The sequence below is a fragment of the Eucyclogobius newberryi genome, unplaced genomic scaffold (genome assembly GCF_026437365.1).
Source record: "Eucyclogobius newberryi isolate DKJ021-1_F unplaced genomic scaffold, fEucNew1.0.hap1 SCAF_15, whole genome shotgun sequence".
In the NCBI taxonomy this organism is placed as follows: Eukaryota; Metazoa; Chordata; class Actinopteri; order Gobiiformes; family Gobiidae; genus Eucyclogobius; species Eucyclogobius newberryi.
In genome coordinates this window covers 12,356,461-12,377,878 of record NW_027315779.1, presented here as the reverse complement: position 1 = coordinate 12,377,878, position 21,418 = coordinate 12,356,461, and the positions used below count along the sequence as shown (strand labels likewise).

The following is a 21,418-nucleotide window of genomic DNA, read 5'->3' as shown; positions in this document are numbered from 1 at the left end:
GGAGAAATGGAGAAATGGAAGATTGGAGGAGAAAGAGAAATGGAAGATTGGAGGAGAAATGGAGAAATAGAAGATTGGAGGAGAAAGAGAAATGGAAGATTGGAGGAGAAATGGAAGATTGGAGGAGAAATGGAGAAATGGAAGATTGGAGGACAGGGAACACAGACCCAGAGAGCCAGTCTGCGGTACGAGGTCTACTAGATGCAAATACACGTGCTAGGGCCTGACTGTGCTTAAAAAGCCTTCAGACGCACTTAGTCTATATAAATTGTGTGAAACGGCGCGCGTTGGACGTGACAGCGTTGGTATAAATTAGGGGCTAAAGTCCTGGTTTGAGAAGGTAGAATTTATCTTCTCTGAGGCTGCAGTTATTTCATTACTTGGTTTACGGATTTTTAAATGAAATATATATATATATATCAATCAAACAGGCGGGCAAAATATAAATATAAATTCAATTTCAAAAGATTTTTTTCTTCCGGGTTTGCCCAAAAACGCACCACGGGAGGAGGGGGGAAGACGCGGCGCGCAGGTGAGTGTAACAGTAGATTTAGCGTGTTTCGCATTGGTAGAATTGACGCTGTGTGCAGTCTTAGTCAAAGCAAAACGCACTGGAGAAAATGTGGTAAACGGGTTTGAAATGTGTGTAAAGAACCAATAGCGTATTTTCTTTTGACAAAATATTTCAATGTAAATTTGACTTCCGGTTTCAGAGAATGTACTTTTATTTTGAAAAGCTACTTCCTGTTTAGCGTTTTGGCGGAAATAGCTTGACAGAAAAGACGCTAAAAACAGGAGAAAAAGAAAAAGTTATACGGAGCACAATTGACACGTTTTTTGGTATTAGCTACCCCTCTGAAGAGGCACAAGGTACGTTTTACGTTAAATTAAAGCTCAAATTTTGTATTTTGTGTTACCAAAGCCCATGTTATTTAAGTTTGGTGATACAGTTAACAGTTAATTGATGTGTATTTACTACGATATCATATCAAGCTAACTTTTCTGTTGCTAAGGTGTTTGCTAAGGTGTAAGAGCATGGCATTTTGCATTTACGCACTGTCTTTTTGTGTTTCCCAGCTCTTACGGTGTATTTTGAAGATTTATTTCCATTAAATCAAAAAATCATCAGTAAAGTGTCAACCTTCATTCGGGGGGGTATGCTACAATGTGTATTTGCTATTAAAGGATTTGGCGCTGTGCGAAGCAGACAGCGAAACGGGCGCTGTGCAAAGCAGACAGCGAAACGGGCGCGCGCTCTCGCCGGGACCGCGCACTGGACGGTGCCGCTCCGTAACAACAATGCTTTCCAAAATAAATGTCTCCAGCAGGATTTTGACTCTTATCTTTTGACTTAATAGCGCTTTTTATATTTCATTTAAAGCTATTTTGAATTGTCGGCGGTACTTTATTAAAAAAAAAAAATATAATAATTTATTTTATTTATATTGCGGCGGATCCGTAAACTGTGGCCCAAAGGGACTCGAAGTGCTACTGGCTTTTGAAATCAGGACCTTCAGCTTGAAAATGAAACGCCCAGATGATTACGTTTGAAACCATTGCTACCAGTGGAAAGGGTAACCAAAACGTACACATTAAACGTATAACGCTAGAAGTATAATCTCCAAGTACATTACCAAACTCACCCAATCAGAATAAAACTAGAAATAAGAAATAAACGCGTCTTTCTTTGTAAACCCGGATCACAAGCGTTTTCAGTGGCCGTCCTGAAGAATAGTACAACGTTGATGGTTGCGTGTGTTGTTCTCCTGGTAAACATTCCCCCAAAGTCGCCTCTCACAACGTCGCTCCTTTCACCGAGGAAATCCTTTCTTTGTGAAGAGTCGGTTCTGTCTCCAGCGGCTTTGTTTTTCATTAACTCTGCACACATTTTTTATCTCGGCTCTCGTGTCCAGAGTGCTTTTAAAAATCACACTGTTTGTTTGGATTAAATTACTCACGCTCAACAAATATACTAAAATGCTGACCCTATTTAAGTGTATTATGTATATTAGCTTTTCCATTTGAACGTGTTATTAAGGTAAATATTTTAAACGAAGCATCTTAAACACTTTAAATTGTTTCATTGGATGATAGATTAATTCATAACATAATCAAAAGGAGTAAAGTAGATTTCAATAAGGTGAACTTTTCATTTTTTGGGCGCATATGAGCTGGATTCCGGGCTATTAGTCAAAGAAAAAAGTCGCACTGGAGTATAAATCGCAGACATTTCATCTTGAAATGCAGTTTAAAATAATAACAGATTAGAGAACATGGTGAATAGGTGTACGTATGCTAACGCTAACACCTTCAGCTACATGACGCACAGACAGAACTGTGGTAAGTGTCTGGTACGTTAACGTAACATATTATCAGTTATTCAGATAACTATAGCATAAAGAACATGCTAACAAGTTTACCAAAACATCAGCAACATGTAACATGTAAACAAGCGCTTTATGAGCGCTTTAATTTTAAAATAAAATCTTACTTTGGACTCAAAATATGTTTTCTTATTTTAAGCTTGTGGTCAAAACTTCACCAGTTTTGACCAGTTCAGAATACAACCTTTTCATTGTATGCTTCTTAATTTAAGTCAATTAATATAAGGATAATGACTTTATTATTATTAAGAATCAAAGTCATATTTCATTGGAAAATATTTGTATATTTTAATGTTTTTTCCCCCTTAATTTACTATGCATTCATTATAATTATACATTTATGCCTTTTGACCTTAACTCGAACAGATCATTTGACTGTTTACAACATAGCATTTCTGTCTTTCCATTTCCTGTGTGTAAATGTAGGTTTTCTATCAAGGACTTTAGTTCCAAAAGCAGTGACACTTATTTCCTTTCTTTCTAAACAGTTCCAGGCGGTCCGTTTCCATTACACACACGCACACACACACACTTACACACCTACACACACGCACGCACGCACATTTCATTTCCCCTGCACACTATCTCTGGACCACAGGTGGCACGTTGGCGCGGCTCTGGCCCACATGCGACTCACCGATCAGGGCGAGCTGCTTGGAGGAGCGCGGCTGCAGGTCCAGTCCGTTCTTCAGCCACGTGAGCTTGGGATCGGGAATGCCCTCGGCGTGGCAGTGCAGGCTGGCCGACACTCCCGGCTCCTGCGCCTGCGTCTCCGGATACACCAGGATCACCGGGGGGACTGCGGCGTGCGAGAGAGAAAGAAACAAAAACAGACAGAAAAATAATGAGCGCGACTTCATGGACCGGCGCCGTTCCCGTGGGGTCCTCGCATCGCCGCAGTGGGCAGAAGAATTTGTATCACCCGGCAGGACGTTGGCGCGAAACAAGGCCCCGGCTGCTCCAGGCGCCGATATTACACAGGCATTCAAATATATTCAAAGGGGAAAAACACAGGAGAGAGAAATATCGCTGTGAGCGCACGGCACCAGGGGAAGAAGTCCAAACAAACCATTACCAAAAAATAAGGTAATGGTTTGGGACGAATTCAACACTCTCTACGTTTACGTGCACAAAGAAGTCGGACTGCGCCAAACAAACTCATCTTTAACCCAAAACCTGTCAGACCGATCTCGCCCCAGTTCTCAGCGGCTAAAAGAACAGAAAAAATGCGAGGGGCGTTTAGGATCGACTAGTAATTTAGCATTAGCACCAGAACTTTGCAGCTATAATTGCTAATAAAAGCCTACATATCCTACACTTTTGTCAAACATTGAAAAACGACCTTTTTTACGCCTTTGACTTTCTGACACGCCAGGCAGTTTTCATGTTTATTTTAACGGTGCGTCTCAACACGTGCCAGTCCGCGGTGAAGGGTCGTCGTTTTCTTCGCTCGCGGAGTTGAACGCCCGTCCAAGTCTGCTCCGGTCTTTATCGCACCGTTTACGTTCATCAAATTCATCAAAACAACACAAATTCTACTGATTTCAAGCACTTATCCACTTATTCCTCCGACTCCGACTCTCAATGACGTTTGGGCCAATCCCTGCACCCAAATGACATAATCGTTTCGTTTGTTTTTAAGCGTTTATGTTGGAAACTTTCAGTTCACCAAACGTTCAATCAATCTCAAACCTTGAAAACTTAAACCTTGCGACAATCCAGTTCGCGGCGCAAGATTATACATGAAATGGTGAAGAATTTGAGATATTCAGACGTAAATTATATTCAGAAATGAATAAAGCCATGCAGCAGGACTTAGATGATATACAGATATTTTACATAGTTTCATTAGATATTTTGAAATAAAAGATTTTTTGTCAGAAAAATCATGACAAAGACTAAAAATGTTGTTAAACATTAATGCCCGTTCAAAGTTCACATTGACTGCTTTTCCCCCCGTTTATTTTTAAAGCGTATTTTAAGTATCGCATAAGTAATTTAAGCATGTTGAACCCTTAATTCACACAAAAGTTTATACGCTCGCTTGAGGTAGATTTTGGTTCACACGCATAACAGTTAAAGTGGAAGGTCGGAAACGCTTTTAGTCGCATAAACTCACGGAGCGGGTATTTAAAACTCCTGTGAGCGTCGGACTACAGACCTGCACCAGACGCCTCGGAGCCGACTCAAGAGACAAACAAAGTCTAAATAATCCACATGATCCGCGTCAGGTTCAGGATGTTTGCTGCAAATCCACCAGAAAAGCTAAAGTTAAACATGGCCATAAACTATAACTTGCCTGGAAACACGAATGCGCGCTCTAATCTTCATCAGAGGAGAAACTCAGGGATGAATTGTCTTTGTCCGACATTAAAAGTGTGACGTTCTGGCAAAGATGGCGTCTTTTGTTTGGCGGTAAACCACATCTAGAGCATTATTAACGCGTTAGCAACCTGCTACATTCTGCGCATGAAAAAAAAGTACACGGCTAACGCCGTCTCGACACAGAGCAGACGAGGACCAACACCACATTTGCATTTGTCGTTCGCTTTTCTCGCGCGATTTCAGATGCACATTTTGTGAAGGTGGAAACACAGTTATTGAAAGACTCTTCTGAAAGATTTGCTCCAACGTCCAGGAATTATTTGATCTACTTCACTGGCCTGCGCTCCACTGTGACATCTGCCTCATCGGGTTTAAAATCACACCGTTTGGCTTTGTCGGCGCTAACGCTGCAGCGAACAGCCTCGTCGCTTAATTCCTCTCCTGGCGTTTCTCCAAATGCACTTATCTCACCTGACAAAACGGAGCCTTTTCTTTCCCCTCCTGCTCCGGCGGCTTTACCAACACACAACGGAAATAATCTTTTGTTCCGGGTAATTGAAAAATAATAATTGGATTATTTTTTTGTCGGGGCGCATGTCTTTGAGCAATTATTTTACATGTAGGGGGTAGTTTAAATTTGCACATTTTGGGTTTTCGAAACAGGAGCGATGTCGCGGTGATTAATGTGCAGCTCTTTGGTTTGTACCACTGCACACAAGTTGAGTTAGTGCAAGTTAAATAGGCATAATCACTCAAACATGCGCATTTGGAACAAACGGCCCCCCCAGCGATGCTTTCTGATGAAGAATACAACATGGAACCCTCCCCGCTGTGAGACATAAAAAATGTAAAATTATAAAGGCAATATCTAAAGCTAGCAACTTGCCCGATTCCTCCAGTTCTAGTTTCTATATGTTAAACGTATCGGCCTTAGAGTTTCTCTTCGGTAAAAGTCTTCCAAATGTTCAAAAGCAGCTGTTGGGTCAGCCATATGTTCCACCCGGATTTGGGTTTTATGCTGCTTTATTTTATGCCGTAAAACTACACATATATGCACAACTTTTGGGGCTGTGGAACCTGAACCAGTCGCCTATACTAGCATTAGCGTAGTAAGGGGGAACATCGGTACCGGGGAACATCGGTACCGGGGAACATCGGTACCGGGGAACATCGGTACCGGGGAACATCGGTACCGGGGAACATCGTACCGGGGAACACAGGTACCGGGGAACACCGGTACCGGGGAACATAGGTACCGGGGAACATCGGTACCGGGGAACACAGGTACCGGGGAACACCGGTACCGGGGAACATAGGTACCGGGGAACATCGGTACCGGGGAACATCGGTACAGGGAAACATCGGTACCGGGGAACATCGGTACCGGGGAACATCGGTACAGGGGAACATCGGTACAGGGGAACATAGGTACCGGGGAACATCGATACCGGGGGAACATAGGTACCGGGGAACATCGGTACCGGGGAACATCGGTACAGGTAAACATCGGTACCGGGGAACATCGGTACCGGGGAACATCGGTACAGGGGAACATCGGTACAGGGGAACATAGGTACCGGGGAACATCGATACCGGGGGAACATAGGTACCGGGGGAACATCGGTACCGGGGAACATCGGTACAGGGGAACATCGGTACCGGGGAACATCGGTACCGGGGAACATAGGTACCGGGGGACATCGGTACCGGGGAACATAGGTCCCGAGGAACATAGATCCCGGAGAACATCGTTAACGGGGAACATCGGTACCGGGGAACATCGGTACCGGGGAACATCAGTTTCTGGGGAACATCGGTACCGGGGAACATAAAAGATAATATGGCTTTGGTTCGGGGGAAAAGGGCAAATGCATAAAAGACACTTTAATGTGCCTGGAATTTGTTTTAAAAACTCAAAAGTCAATGAAGGTTCTGGAAATACATTTTGTATAGACTTTTTGAAAGGGCTAATCAGCTCTATGTTTACTAATTGCAACAAGGCGTTTCAGTTTTTAAAGCCTCTCAATATAACTTTTGAGCCGAAAATAAATACACGTGTAAAATAAAAGCATGTTTTTCTTAATTTCTGATGTTTTTTATTGCACTTTAAAACATAGAAAAACATGCGTTCTACCGTGAGCGAGCTTGCATCTCCACAAACCTGTCTCGTACAAGCCTACTTCTCCTACTGTTTCCATGAAGTATGATTTTTTAACTTTCGATTTCTATGGAATCTTATGGCGACATGCGACCGTCAGAAAGTTACGCAGCGTTGCATTAAAATCCCTCTCTGAAACGGGATTGGTATTGAAACGTTTCGCAGAATTTTAAATGTGTTTTTTGGACTGAAAACTGGTTAAAGCGTGAAGGAGTTTATTTATTTATTTATTTATTTAAGGACATAGCATTTACACTGGACGAACCAGATGCAATGTTTTAAGTGTATATAGCAGAATATGCTAATTTTCAACACCTGTCCATTGGGCCAATTTAGAGTTGCCAGGTTGCCTAACACATGCATGTCTTTGGACGGAGTGACTGACCGTTGACCTGCAGCTGTGGTCAAAGCGTGACGGAGCGACTGACCGTTGACCTGCAGCTAAAGCGTGAAGGAGTGACTGACCGTTGACCTGCAGCTAAAGCGTGATGGAGCGACTGACTGTTGACCTGCAGCTAAAGCGTGATGGAGCGACTGACCGTTGACCTGCAGCTAAAGCGTGAAGGGCCGACTGACCATTGACCTGCAGCTAAAGCGTGATGGAGCGACTGACCGTTGACCTGCAGCTAAAGCGTGATGGAGCGACTGACCGTTGACCTGCAGCTAAAGCGTGAAGGGCTGACTGACCGTTGACCTGCAGCTAAAGCGTGAAGGGCTGACTGACCGTTGACCTGCAGCTAAAGCGTGATGGAGCGACTGACCGTTGACCTGCAGCTAAAGCGTGAAGGGCCGACTGACCGTTGACCTGCAGCTAAAGCGTGAAGGGCCGACTGACCGTTGACCTGCAGCTAAAGCGTGATGGAGTGACTGACCGTTGACCTGCAGCTAAAGCGTGATGGAGTGACTGACCGTTGACCTGCAGCTAAAGCGTGAAGGAGTGACTGACCGTTGACCTGCAGCTAAAGCGTGAAGGAGTGACTGACCGTTGACCTGCAGCTAAAGCGTGATGGAGCGACTGACTGTTGACCTGCAGCTGTGGTCAAAGCGTGACGGAGCGACTGACCGTTGACCTGCAGCTCAAGCGTGAAGGAGCGACTGACCGTTGACCTGCAGCTAAAGCGTGATGGAGCGACTGACCGTTGACCTGCAGCTAAAGCGTGAAGGGCCGACTGACCGTTGACCTGCAGCTAAAGCGTGATGGAGCGACTGACCGTTGACCTGCAGCTAAAGCGTGAAGGGCTGACTGACCGTTGACCTGCAGCTAAAGCGTGAAGGGCTGACTGACCGTTGACCTGCAGCTAAAGCGTGATGGAGCGACTGACCGTTGACCTGCAGCTAAAGCGTGAAGGGCCGACTGACCGTTGACCTGCAGCTAAAGCGTGAAGGGCCGACTGACCGTTGACCTGCAGCTAAAGCGTGATGGAGTGACTGACCGTTGACCTGCAACTAAAGCGTGATGGAGCGACTGACCGTTGACCTGCAGCTAAAGCGTGATGGAGCGACTGACCGTTGACCTGCAGCACGTGCGTCTGGGCCAGCTGCTCGTAGCCGTAGGCGTGGCAGCTGTAGTTCCCCATGTGGATGGTGGTCACTTTGGTGATGTACAGGGAGCCGTCATCTCCAAAGTCCTGAAGAAACAAACACAGAGCGGGTTAGAAGCAGCTCTCGCCGTAGAAACGCTCTTTGCTTGTAAAGCTTCCATTGCCCACAGAGCAAACTGTTCTGAATTGTCTGCAGCTCATGCAAGGACACGTTTTATGCAACTTGGACTTCCTTTAAACTTAAACAAACCTGGAGGTGTTTTTAAGCATTAGCCATTAATCCTGTTTACAAGGTCCTCTCCCTCTGAGCCTCAGAAAACACTCTATCACATCTTTGCAGAGGTCAAAAGAGTCTTCACCCGTACTTTTTAATTGTCTAGTGCTGCAATTGACGATCATTTTGCTAATTGATTAGTCTACCGATTATTCTTTTGATTAGTTGTTTAGAAGAAGTCACATGTTTAAAAGACTTTTACTAAATTTGATGCAGATGAAGTGAGGATCCTGGTGGAGCACGTTATGGACTAAAGATTGTTTCCCAATCCAATCCAACTTTATTTCAATTGCACTTTAAAAACAACAGAGTTGACCAAAGTTCAGTGTACAATAGTGATAAAAAGAGGAGGACAGGAGGACAGGAGGAGAGGAGGACAGGAAGTGCAGGAGGAGAGGAGGAGAAGAGGACAGAAGGGCAGGAGGAGAGGAGGAGAAGAGGACAGGAGGAGAGGAGGGGCAGGAGGACAAGAGGAGAGGAGAGGCAGGTGGACAGGAGGAGAGGAGGACAGGAAGTGCAGGAGGAGAGGAGGACAGGAAGTGCAGGAGGAGAGGAGGAGAAAAGGACAGGAGGAGAGGAGGGGCAGGAGGACAGGAGGAGAGGAGGGGCAGGAGGACAGGAGGAGAAGAGGAGAGGAGGGGCAGGAGGACAGGAGGAGAGGAGGTGCACGAGGAGAAGAGGAGAGGAGGGGCAGGAGGACAGGAGGAGAGGAGGTGCAGGAGGAGAGGAGGGGCAGGAGGAGAGGAGGTGCACGAGGAGAAGAGGAGAGGAGGGGCAGGAGGACAGGAGGAGAGGAGGTGCAGGAGGAGAGGAGGAGAGGAGGGGCAGGAGGACAGGAGGAGAGGAGGTGCACGAGGAGAAGAGGAGAGGAGGGGCAGGAGGACAGGAGGAGAGGAGGTGCACGAGGAGAAGAGGAGAGGAGGGGCAGGAGGACAGGAGGAGAGGAGGGGCAGGAGGAGAAGAGGACAGGAGGACGACCGGGCTGAGGAAGACGAGCGCCTCCATGAATCACGACTCCCTGCCGAGGCGACGAGGAGTGCGTGGTGGGAATTTGACGCTGCCCGGGCTGAAAAATGGAAAGGGTTAAAAATACCTCGGCCATTAGCCTGATAAATGCGGCCGGGTTGTTGTCGCAGCGGCGCGCGCCGGCCACCGGGGGGTTGCGGGCAGCATCTTAGGGCGGATTACGGCATTGAAATTGCGGCGCCGCCCCTCGCAGTGGCACGGCGGCGTGGCAGATGTCGAGGATGCGGCGCTGTCACGGCGACGGAAACTCAAACAGGACCTTTGGGTTTTTTCAGGGCGAGTGATGTAATGCGCTTTGACAGGGAAAGAGACGGGAGGGAATATGTGTCGACAGGAGAATTTAAAGTTTGTAATTTAAATTGAAAGTAGGGTGCGACGGTGGGACACCAGGCAAAGCAAGGACAAGGGTTTGTTCTGGTTCAGATTTGGAGAAAGACTTATTTAGACCTGGAATCGTCCTGGAAATGACCTGGTTTAGTCCTGGTTTTGTCTTGTTTTAGATTGTTGTTTAGTCCAATTTTATACACCCGGTTTGTCTTAGCTAACAACTGCCATTGCCATGATTTAGCCCTGGCTTGATTTTATTTTAGCCCTGATTTAGTCCTGTTCTTTTTTCTGGTTTTGTTCGGGTTTAGTTAGTAAGTAAGTAAACAGTATTTGTTTAGCGCTTTTCTCAGACATATAGTCACAAAGTGCTTCACACAGTAGTTAGAAAATATTGTTCAAAATACAATAAAATATACAAGATGCAGTCAAATTTGCGCTCGGCCAGTGAAGCTAAAACGCTTGCTTGCGTGAGCTGTGACTTTAGGTGCGTTTTAAAGACATCCACAGAGTGTAAAAAACACAGGTTATGCCCAAAATCTGCAAAATCTTACTTTCATTTTCTAGAGCTAGTCTTGATGTAGACTTGGTTTAGTCTTACTATATGAATGCACTTGATTTATAAAGCTCTATTCTGGACACTCAAAGGGCGTAAGTGTGCTGGGTTTAAGGGCACAACAACAGGAGTCAGGAGCACTATAACCCGAGTGCAGTAGAATCTGTGAAGAAAGAGATATCAAAAGGCAATTAAAATGGGAATTTTTAAAAGGACTTTACTGTAACTTTGAAGGCTCAGACCATGGGTTTCAGTCACGAGACTTATTTACTGCCTCTCCACTGTTAGATAGTCATGAAGTGAATAAAACTGTAAATGAAAAGGGAGGATGCTTCAAGAAGACAGACGTTCTGGGCTTTTGTTCCTTATCTACAGCGATGACCAAACCTTCCATCTGCTCGTCCTCGTCACGCCCTCTGCACCGGACACGCCCTCTGCACCAGACACGCCCTCTGCACCGGACACGCCCTCTGCACCGGAGCCTGCCTCTGCATCGGACACGCCCTCTGTGTCGGACACCTCCTCTGTGCCAGACACGCCCTCTGCACCGGACACGCCCACTGCACCGGAGACTCCCTTTGCATCAGACACGCCCTCTGCCCCGGACACGCCCTCAAATCAAATCAAATCAATTTATTTTTGTAAGGCCCAAAATCACAACAACAGTTGCCTCTGAGGGCCACAGGGAGAAATGAATCAACAATGTCTGTGGTGGCGAGGGACGATGTCCCAGGGTCCTCTGTCCTTAGACTCTACAAACTACAAAAAAAAAAAAAAAAACACGCCCTCTGCACCAGACACGCCCTCTGCACCAGACACGCCCTCTGCTCCAGACACACCCTCTGCACCGGAGCCTCCCTCTGCACCGGACATGCCCTCTGCACCAGACACGCCCTCTGCACCGGACACACCCTCTGCACCAGACACGTCCTCTGCACCGGACACGTCCTCTGTGTCAGACACGCCCTCTGCGCCGTACACGCCCTCTGCGCCGTACACACCCTCTGCACCAGACACGCCCTCTGCACCGAACACACCCTCTGCACCAGACACGCCCTCTGTGTCAGACACGCCCTCTGCGCCGTACACGCCCTCTGCGCCAGACACACCCTCTGCACCAGACACGCCCTCTGCGCCAGACACGCCCTCTGCACCGGACACGCCCTCTGTGTCAGACACGCCCTCTGTGTCAGACACGCCCTCTGCGCCAGACACGTCCTCTGTGCCAGACACGGCCTCGGCGCCAGACACGCCCTCTGCGCCGGACACACCCTCTGCACCGGACACACCCTCTGCACCGGACACGCCCTCTGAACCGGACACGTCTTCTGTGCCAGACACGGCCTCGGCGCCAGACACGGCCTCTGAACCGGACACGTCCTCTGTGCCAGACACGGCCTCGGCGCCAGACACGCCCTCTGTGTCAGACACGCCCTCTGCGCCGGACACGCCCTCTGTCCAGGACACGGCTCAAAGCTCTCTGTAAATCCACTGCTCCTTCCTCCATTTATGGGCAAACGGGGTCTTTGAGTACGTCACAGAAGAGAAGGAAGAGGAAGCTGTCTCGAAGGGCAACACGACCATAATTCTTTCAATATGCAAGTTACATTTCTTCAGCCATTCAAATCACAAATAGCAATGTGTCCACACTAAACCAGGACTGACGTAGGGCTTTCTTAGGAAGCACAGTTTCAGAAAGCCAGAGGAACAGGACTCAGACAGACGCCACACAAGCGCTGGAACAAATGAGAACTTCCACGTTATACAGGGTTTAATTAAGAATGCAGATTATTTTGTATTTTTTTTAAAACCCTCTGAGAAACATTTGTCAATTTGTGGATGCATTTTCCTGTGTGGATGCATTTTTCCTGCTACACTGTGCTCTGGGATTTCTCTGGCCCCATGTGCAGGTGCAGAACCAGAACAAAACATTATGTACCAGATTTTTCTACCTTAGACTTATTTTAGATCAGTGCCTCCACAACGAGCAACTCATTTCTGTTAACCTCAGGGTCAATGATGTTCTACAGTAACAGGCACAAAACACGGAAAGAATGGGCTGCGTTTAAGAGAAATCAAGAAAGAACACGATTCTCTAAAAGAGAGGGAGAAATGAGCAGCCGCGGGTCAAGCAACAGGTACCAGGGCAGAATCAGGACTAAACCAGGTCTGAACTAGGACTGAAGCTGGATTGTCTCCGGAATCGGACTAGATCTAAGGACACATGAATGATGAATCCTGTTTGGAAAGTCCTCTCCCCGTTCTGAATAGCCCTGTTTTGTGAGCTCTGAGATCTTCTGTGCTGTTTTTAAGACCATCAATCATCACCAGATTCACAATTCTGCTCCAAATAACGATTATTACAACAGCGTGCTTACATTAGCATGTCGGAGGAAAGCTAGCTTTGGTTTATCTAACCTCTGTGTTTCCCTCTGCAGCCAGTAGGTGAAGCCAAAGTAAATTCCTGGTGTGGGAAAAGCCAGAGTGACATGAAGTAATTGTGTTTATTGTGTATGAGTGGCAAGTAGTGATTAAGCAGTAAATATAAAATGACTGGGTGTCACAACTGTATATACATAGATCCAAATAAGCCAATTTTCCCCTCACTTCTGCTGCTGAGGCTTGGCTGAGGTGCCGGTGTCTTTTAGTGGCCTCTACAGGTCACTTAGCAGTACTGCAGGAAGCTTGGTTCTTCTTCTCTCGCCCCTTTTCATTTTGTGGCCGTTTTCAGAGGCCTGTTCTCTCTAACATGAGCTGTTAGAACTAGAGCGGACAGCAGCTTCTTTTAGAGCTCTGTACATGTGCTCTGAGGACCACACAGCCTCAATCCCATGGATCTGAATAAACCTGTGTGGGAGAAGAGGAGAAGAAGCAACAGCAGCGCCAAGTTTCAAGAAACTGACTTAAAAATTATCATTTAGAGAGTCCGTGTTTGTAGCTCAGGCTCTGCTCATGTTTTTAATGATTAGACGTTAGCTAGAAATACAGGCAGGATTGTGCAATTTGTATAATGAATTGATCGGAAATTGATCGAACTATTTCCTCCATTCAGCAGTGCAAATTGAGGAGGTAGTTTAGCTCAGTAGAAAAGGCGGTGGGGTTCTAGACTGATGTTTGCATGTTGTATACCTCCATTTATATCATAATGTATAAAATATAACACCAGGGCTTTCACAGGAAAATGAGACTTGACCAGTAAGGCCCGAACCAGGTCTGAACCATGGTGAAATCGACAATAAATCAGGAATAAAGAGGCAGTACTAAAACCAAGACTACAAACTGGTCAGAGATATAAATGCTTGAATAAAGAGATGAACTGTAAATCTGGTCTAAAATTGGGCAAAACCAGGTCTAATCCAGGTTTAAATCAGGACTAAGCTTCCTTCATCTCTGTGCAGCCTCCCCGTGCTTTCAGTTTACTGCCTGTTAACAGTGTGATTCCAACAGAGATGGCAACGCTCCAGACCCCGACTGCGGAGACCAGCCTGAACCAGAGCCCAGTTTGAGTCCGGATGCATCTCTTCCTCTGCACTTGCTTCAATATTAGGGCTGTGGTCTGCCAAAGAAATACTTGGCCCTCTAAAGACATGACCTTTGAACCGATTAAGCCGGCGTAGATCGCACAAGTTCCCTCAGAAGCAATTGTACCAAACAACCCCTCCAGTCATATGTACAATATTAAAAAAAATCTGTTACTCCCAAAAATTCGCAGCAAACTCAGTCTATATCTTCTCCAGTCTGATATTATCCTTATCTTTACATCCCTAATAAAACATTTGGTTTGTGCGGCACAGACACAAAACAAAAGGCATCATAAGGGCTCAGTCTGATTTCACTACGTGATTGGTTTATCTTCAAGCGTTAAATCCACGCCGAAGTTCACAGCTCCTCGACGCACCTGGCAACCGGTCAGAACGCTCGGCCAAAGAGTTACTCTGGCGCCGCGAACACCAGCAATCTGATTGGTTGATCCACAAAGACTTTACGGAAAACTGATTAAAACTGCTTGGAACTGCTGAGGTTTGGCACAGAAATGGCTGCACACGAGCCTAATGTAATAGCGTATCGCCCTAGTGAATAAACATATGCAAATCAAACGGCTTGGACGCCCGCAGCGCGTCTGAACCCCGATAAACGCCGCGGAAGCTCGACTTGGTTCAGGTCTGCGTCGGGACGTGTGTGAATCTGGACGAGGTCTGGGATGTAATGTGGAGCGTCCATTCAAAGCCTTATAAACCAATAAATTAAAGCTTAAAAGTAACTGAAACGATGCCAGTGCAGAGACGCTAAACTGAGTTCTGTGCCATCGGTCTCTTCACTCTGATTCTTCTCGAGGATTCTTTTGCCCACTGCGTTTTTGTCGTTTTTCCTCGCTGAATTCGGGGAACGCTCTGGGACAGTTGCTCGTTTCCTGTGAATGTTGGTCAGTCTCTCGCACTCGACTGTCGACAGTTTTATTCATCTGTTTATCGATTTAAACAGCAACAAAAACATTGCTTTAACATCGGTTTTGTAAAGCCCTGTGTGGCGACTGCTCGTTGATGCGGAATCAAATTGAGAATGCACTCAAATCACTTTCAGTCTGAGTTACCGCTCAAACAATAGAACAATTACCAGCAACATGAAAAAAATCAAAATGTTTTCCAAATGTTGATATGTGATCATTTGTAAAGACAGGTACGGAACAAATAAACACATCCTCACGTCTCCCGGTTCCTTTATCCTCGACGCAAAACAATGAGAAGCCGCGACAGTGAGGCTGCGCCGATGATTAAAGCCGTTCACTCCCTCGGGCTCTCGGCATTTTCACGTTCTCAAAAAGGCGCTAATTGACTGACTGTTTCAAATCTGCGGCAACAGCTTTACACCCGGGAGCCGTCGCCGCCATCAGGCCAATTTCATTTCCCTGGTTACCACAAATACAGACATATTTTTGTGATAATTGAAACAAACATGTAGATGCAAAACAAATGGGGAAAAATCATGAAAAACCTTAGTCAAAAAACAAAAATACATCACTATTCCAGCACAAGTAAATTAATTCAGAGGGTTATAGTCTTTTTAGTCATGAGTTTTCCCATTGGACACAAAAAAAACCTTAAAAAAAAAAAAAAAAAGTATTGACAGGGGCAATATCTTTAAATCAACATTTACACTTTGAAGTGTTTTTGGATTTTACTACAGAATGCAACCACTACATGACATTACCAGAATAAAAGGTCAATACTGCACTTATCACACACGTAGGTAAAAATTATTCTATATACTGTATTTGAATTTGGAAAAACCTATTAAATCAACAGAATTTTCTTTCCATGAGATGGGTTGGTCCAAAAAGGTCTTTCCTCCCCTTTTTTATGGGTTCTGTGTGAAATTTGTATTATTTAATACTTTGTTTTATTATATATATATATTTCTAAATAAAAAAGCAACTGCTAATTTGGATGAAAAAAATATAATTATCTGAATCTGTCTATGGGACAATAAACACCAACCGTGCCGTCCAAATGTGAAAATGCATGTTTGCCCCTCCCCACGCTTCTGTTGAAACGGTGTAGACCTGCCCCTCCCCACGCTTCTGTTGAAACGATGTAGACCTGCCCCTCCCCACGCTCCTGTTGAAACGGTGTAGCCTGCCCCTCCCCACGTTCTGGTTGAAACGGTGTAGCCTACCCCTCCCCACGCTCCTGTGGAAACGGTGTAGACCTGCCCCTCCCCACGCTCCTGTTGAAACGGTGTAGACCTGCCCCTCCCCACGCTTCTGTTGAAACGATGTAGACCTGCCCCTCCCCACGCTCCTGTTGAAACGGTGTAGACCTGCCCCTCCCCACGCTCCTGTGGAAACGGTGTAGACCTGCCCCTCCCCACGCTCCTGTTGAAACGGTGTAGACCTGCCCCTCCCCACGCTTCTGTTGAAACGATGTAGACCTGCCCCTCCCCACGCTCCTGTTGAAACGGTGTAGACCTGCCCCTCCCCACGCTTCTGTTGAAACGATGTAGACCTGCCCCTCCCCACGCTCCTGTTGAAACGGTGTAGACCTGCCCCTCCCCACGCTTCTGTTGAAACGATGTAGACCTGCCCCTCCCCACGCTTCTGTTGAAATGGTGTAGACCTGCCCCTCCCCACGCTCCTGTTGAAACGGTGTAGACCTGCCCCTCCCCACGCTTCTGTTGAAACGATGTAGACCTGCCCCTCCCCACGCTCCTGTTGAAACGGTGTAGCCTGCCCCTCCCCACGCTCCTGTTGAAACGATGTAGACCTGCCCCTCCCCACGTTCCGGTTGAAACGGTGTAGCCTGCCCCTCCCCACGCTCCTGTTGAAATGGTGTAGACCTGCCCCTCCCCACGTTCCGGTTGAAACGGTGTAGCCTACCCCTCCCCACGCTCCTGTTGAAACGGTGTAGCCTGCCCCTCCCCACATTCTGGTTGAAACGGTGTAGCCTACCCCTCCCCACGCTCCTGTTGAAACAATGTAGACCTGCCCCTCCCCACGCTTCTGTTGAAACGATGTAGACCTGCCCCTCCCCCCGCTCCTGTTGAAACGGTGTAGCCTGCCCCTCCCCACGTTCTGGTTGAAACGGTGTAGCCTACCCCTCCCCACGCTCCTGTTGAAACAATGTAGACCTGCCTCTCCCCACGCTCCTGTTGAAACAATGTAGACCTACCCCTCCCCACGTTCCGGTCCTCCTCCGGCTTTCACATCAACTTCCACAGTCTCACTCACATTGATGTCCTCCAGGTCCAGGAAGTTGAGCACGATGCCGTTCCTTCTCCAGATGATAGGGGGCCTCAGCGTGCCCTGGATGGCACAAGTCAGCACCGAGCTCAGCCCCACTGTCACCGTGGAGATGCTGACACGCTGTTCCTCCGGCAACGTCAGCTGGACCACTTCTGTAAACAAAAACATGAACAAACACATTTATGTACACAACCACCTCCACCAAAACTCCTTTAAGACACGCCCTCCTCCACCCAAACCCTGTTAAGACAAGGCAACTTTATAACTTTATAACACTTGAACTCTGCACATAAGGAGTATTTTACATAAAGTGACCCCTTTTTATGAAACAGACCCCTGGAACACCTTTTGAAAGAAAAAAACTAAACATAAACCTTGTCAGCTCTGTATAACTACGCAAACAAACAAAACAAATAATGGCACCTTGACAACCCAAGCTAAATCCCTCGTGAGCTTATATCTCCACCACAGCAGCAGAACCATCAGCCTCTTCAGTGTCTCCATCTCCTCTTGCAGAATCATAAATTAATTGCAATAAAAATAAAAAAACGCTAATTTGTAATGGGAATCCAGTCAGTAAAGGTAAACTCATGAATGGTTTGTTGGGCGGCGATTCCTAACCTTTCTTGTCTCGAGTACGTTATCTCACTCTACGAGGACCCCTAACTCTGCCAAACAAATCTGTTTACTATAGTTTATGGTGTTGCTATATTCTTTAGTTTTAATGATATTAACGTCCAAAATCCTCTAGAACATTGTTAAGGATCCAAAGAGTTCTACAAAGAACATTTTTCCATCTTCAATTGCTGTTTAATGTCACCCTTTTGAAACATGAAATCTTTCTGAGCACCCCCTGGTCGGGAGGCGATGAGCCTTGTGTACGAGTGAACCCGGCTTCACACTCACACGGGGAGAAAAGCAGATTTGTGTTACATCATCTGCGCTGTTACAGTATCCAAATGTACAGTGTAAAATGCAGGGGTTTTCTCAAATACATCACTATAATCATTACTCTTGTTCACATGTTTGTGTTTATGACTGTTCACATGTTTGTGTTTATGACTGTTCACATGTTTGTGTTTATGACTGGTCAAATGTTTGTGTTTATGACAGGTCACATGTTTGTGTTCATGAATGTTCACATGTTTGTGTTTATGACTGGTCACATGTTTGTGTTTATGACTGGTCACATGTTTGTGTTTATGACTGTTCACATGTTTGTGTTTATGACTGGTCACATGTTTGTGTTTATGACTGGTCACATGTTTGTGTTTATGACTGGTCACATGTTTGTGTTCATGACTGTTCACATGTTTGTGTTTATGACTGTTCACATGTTTGTGTTTATGACTGTTAATATGTTTGTGTTTATGACTGTTCACATGTTTGTGTTTATGACTGTTCACATGTTTCTGTTTATGACTGGTCACATGTTTGTGTTTATGACTGTTCACATGTTTGTGTTTATGACTGGTCACATGTTTGTGTTTATGACTGTTCACATGTTTGTGTTTATGACTGGTCACATGTTTGTGTTTATGACTGGTCACATGTTTGTGTTTATGACTGTTCACATGTTTGTGTTTATGACTGGTCACATGTTTGTGTTTATGACAGGTCACATGTTTGTGTTCATGAATGTTCACATGTTTGTGTTTATGACTGGTCACATGTTTGTGTTTATGACTGGTCACATGTTTGTGTTTATGACTGTTCACATGTTTGTGTTTATGACTGGTCACATGTTTGTGTTTATGACTGGTCACATGTTTGTGTTTATGACTGGTCACATGTTTGTGTTCATGACTGTTCACATGTTTGTGTTTATGACTGTTCACATGTTTGTGTTTATGACTGTTAATATGTTTGTGTTTATGACTGTTCACATGTTTGTGTTTATGACTGGCCACATGTTTCTGTTTATGACTGGTCACATGTTTGTGTTTATGACTGGTCACATGTTTGTGTTTATGACTGGTCACATGTTTGTGTTTATGACTGTTCACATGTTTGTGTTTATGACTGGTCACATGTTTGTGTTTATGACTGGTCACATGTTTGTGTTTATGACTGTTCACATGTTTGTATTTATGACTGGTCACATGTTTGTGTTTATGACAGGTCACATGTTTGTGTTCATGAATGTTCACATGTTTGTGTTTATGACTGGTCACATGTTTGTGTTTATGACTGGTCACATGTTTGTGTTTATGACTGTTCACATGTTTGTGTTTATGACTGGTCACATGTTTGTGTTTATGACTGGTCACATGTTTGTGTTTATGACTGGTCACATGTTTGTGTTCATGACTGTTCACATGTTTGTGTTTATGACTGGTCACATGTTTGTGTTCATGACTGTTAATATGTTTGTGTTTATGACTGTTCACATGTTTGTGTTTATGACTGGTCACATGTTTGTGTTTATGACTGTTCACATGTTTGTGTTCATGACTGGTCACATGTTTGTGTTCATGACTGTTCACATGTTTGTGTTTATGACTGGTCACATGTTTGTGTTTATGACTGGTCACATGTCTGTGTTTATGATAGGTCACATGTTTGTGTTTATGAATGGTCACATGTTTGTGTTTATGACTGGTCACATGTTTGTGTTTATGACTGTTCACATGTTTGTGTTTATGACTGGTCACATGTTTGTGTTCATGACTGTTCACATGTTTGTGTTTATGACTGTTCACATGTTTGTGTTTATGACTGTTAATATGTTTGTGTTTATGACTGTTCACATGTTTGTGTTTATGACTGTTCACATGTTTGTGTTCATGACTGTTCACATGTTTGTGTTTATGACTGGTCACATGTTTGTGTTTATGACTGTTCACATGTTTGTGTTCATGACTGTTCACATGTTTGTGTTCATGACTGTTCACATGTTTGTGTTTATGACTGGTCACATGTTTGTGTTTATGACTGTTCACATGTTTGTGTTTATGACTGTTCACATGTTTGTGTTTATGACTGTTCACATGTTTGTGTTTATGACTGGTCACATGTTTGTGTTCATGACTGTTCACATGTTTGTGTTTATGACTGGTCACATGTTTGTGTTTATGACTGGTCACATGTCTGTGTTTATGATAGGTCACATGTTTGTGTTTATGAATGGTCACATGTTTGTGTTTATGACTGTTCACATGTTTGTGTTTATGACTGTTCACATGTTTGTGTTTATGACTGGTCACATGTTTGTGTTTATGACTGTTCACATGTTTGTGTTTATGACTGTCCACATGTTTCTGTTTATGACTGGTCACATGTTTGTGTTTATGACTGTTCACATATTTGTGTTTATGACTGGTCACATGTTTGTGTTTATGACTGTTCACATGTTTGTGTTTATGACTGTTCACATGTTTGTGTTTATGACTGGTCACATGTTTGTGTTTATGACTGTTCACATGTTTGTGTTTATGACTGTCCACATGTTTCTGTTTATGACTGGTCACATGTTTGTGTTTATGACTGTTCACATGTTTGTGTTTATGACTGGTCACATGTTTGTGTTTATGACTGGTCACATGTTTGTGTTTATGACTGGTCACATGTTTGTGTGCATGACTGTTCACATGTTTGTGTTTATGACTGGTCACATGTTTGTGTTTATGACTGGTCACATGTTTGTGTTTATGACTGGTCACATGTTTGTGTTCATGACTGGTCACATGTTTGTGTTTATGACTGGTCACATGTTTGTGTTTATGACTGGTCACATGTTTGTGTTTATGACTGGTCACATGTTTGTGTTTATGACTGGTCACATGTTTGTGTTTATGACTGTTCACATGTTTGTGTTTATGACTGTTCACATGTTTGTGTTTATGACTGGTCACATGTTTGTGTTTATGACTGGTCACATGTTTGTGTTTATGACTGGTCACATGTTTGTGTTTATGACTGTTCACATGTTTGTGTTTATGACTGGTCACATGTTTGTGTTTATGACTGGTCACATGTTTGTGTTTATGACTGTTCACATGTTTGTGTTCATGACTGTTCACATGTTTGTGTTTATGACTGGTCACATGTTTGTGTTTATGACTGTTCACATGTTTGTGTTTATGACTGGC

The 21,418-nt window shown here is 44.9% G+C and overlaps 1 protein-coding gene across 1 annotated transcript in view; it reads right to left on the bottom strand.

Moving 5' to 3' along the window:
- Positions 1 to 21,418, bottom strand: part of fstl4 (follistatin-like 4) — a 257,455-nt gene that overhangs the window by 36,027 nt on the left and 200,010 nt on the right. Inside the window, exons 7-9 of the mRNA XM_072446065.1 lie at positions 17,313 to 17,479; positions 8,375 to 8,495; positions 3,022 to 3,183 (exon numbers count right to left, since the gene is read on the bottom strand). Coding sequence (XP_072302166.1) covers positions 3,022 to 3,183; positions 8,375 to 8,495; positions 17,313 to 17,479 — 450 coding nt within the window. The remainder of the gene's footprint in view (positions 1 to 3,021; positions 3,184 to 8,374; positions 8,496 to 17,312; positions 17,480 to 21,418) is intronic.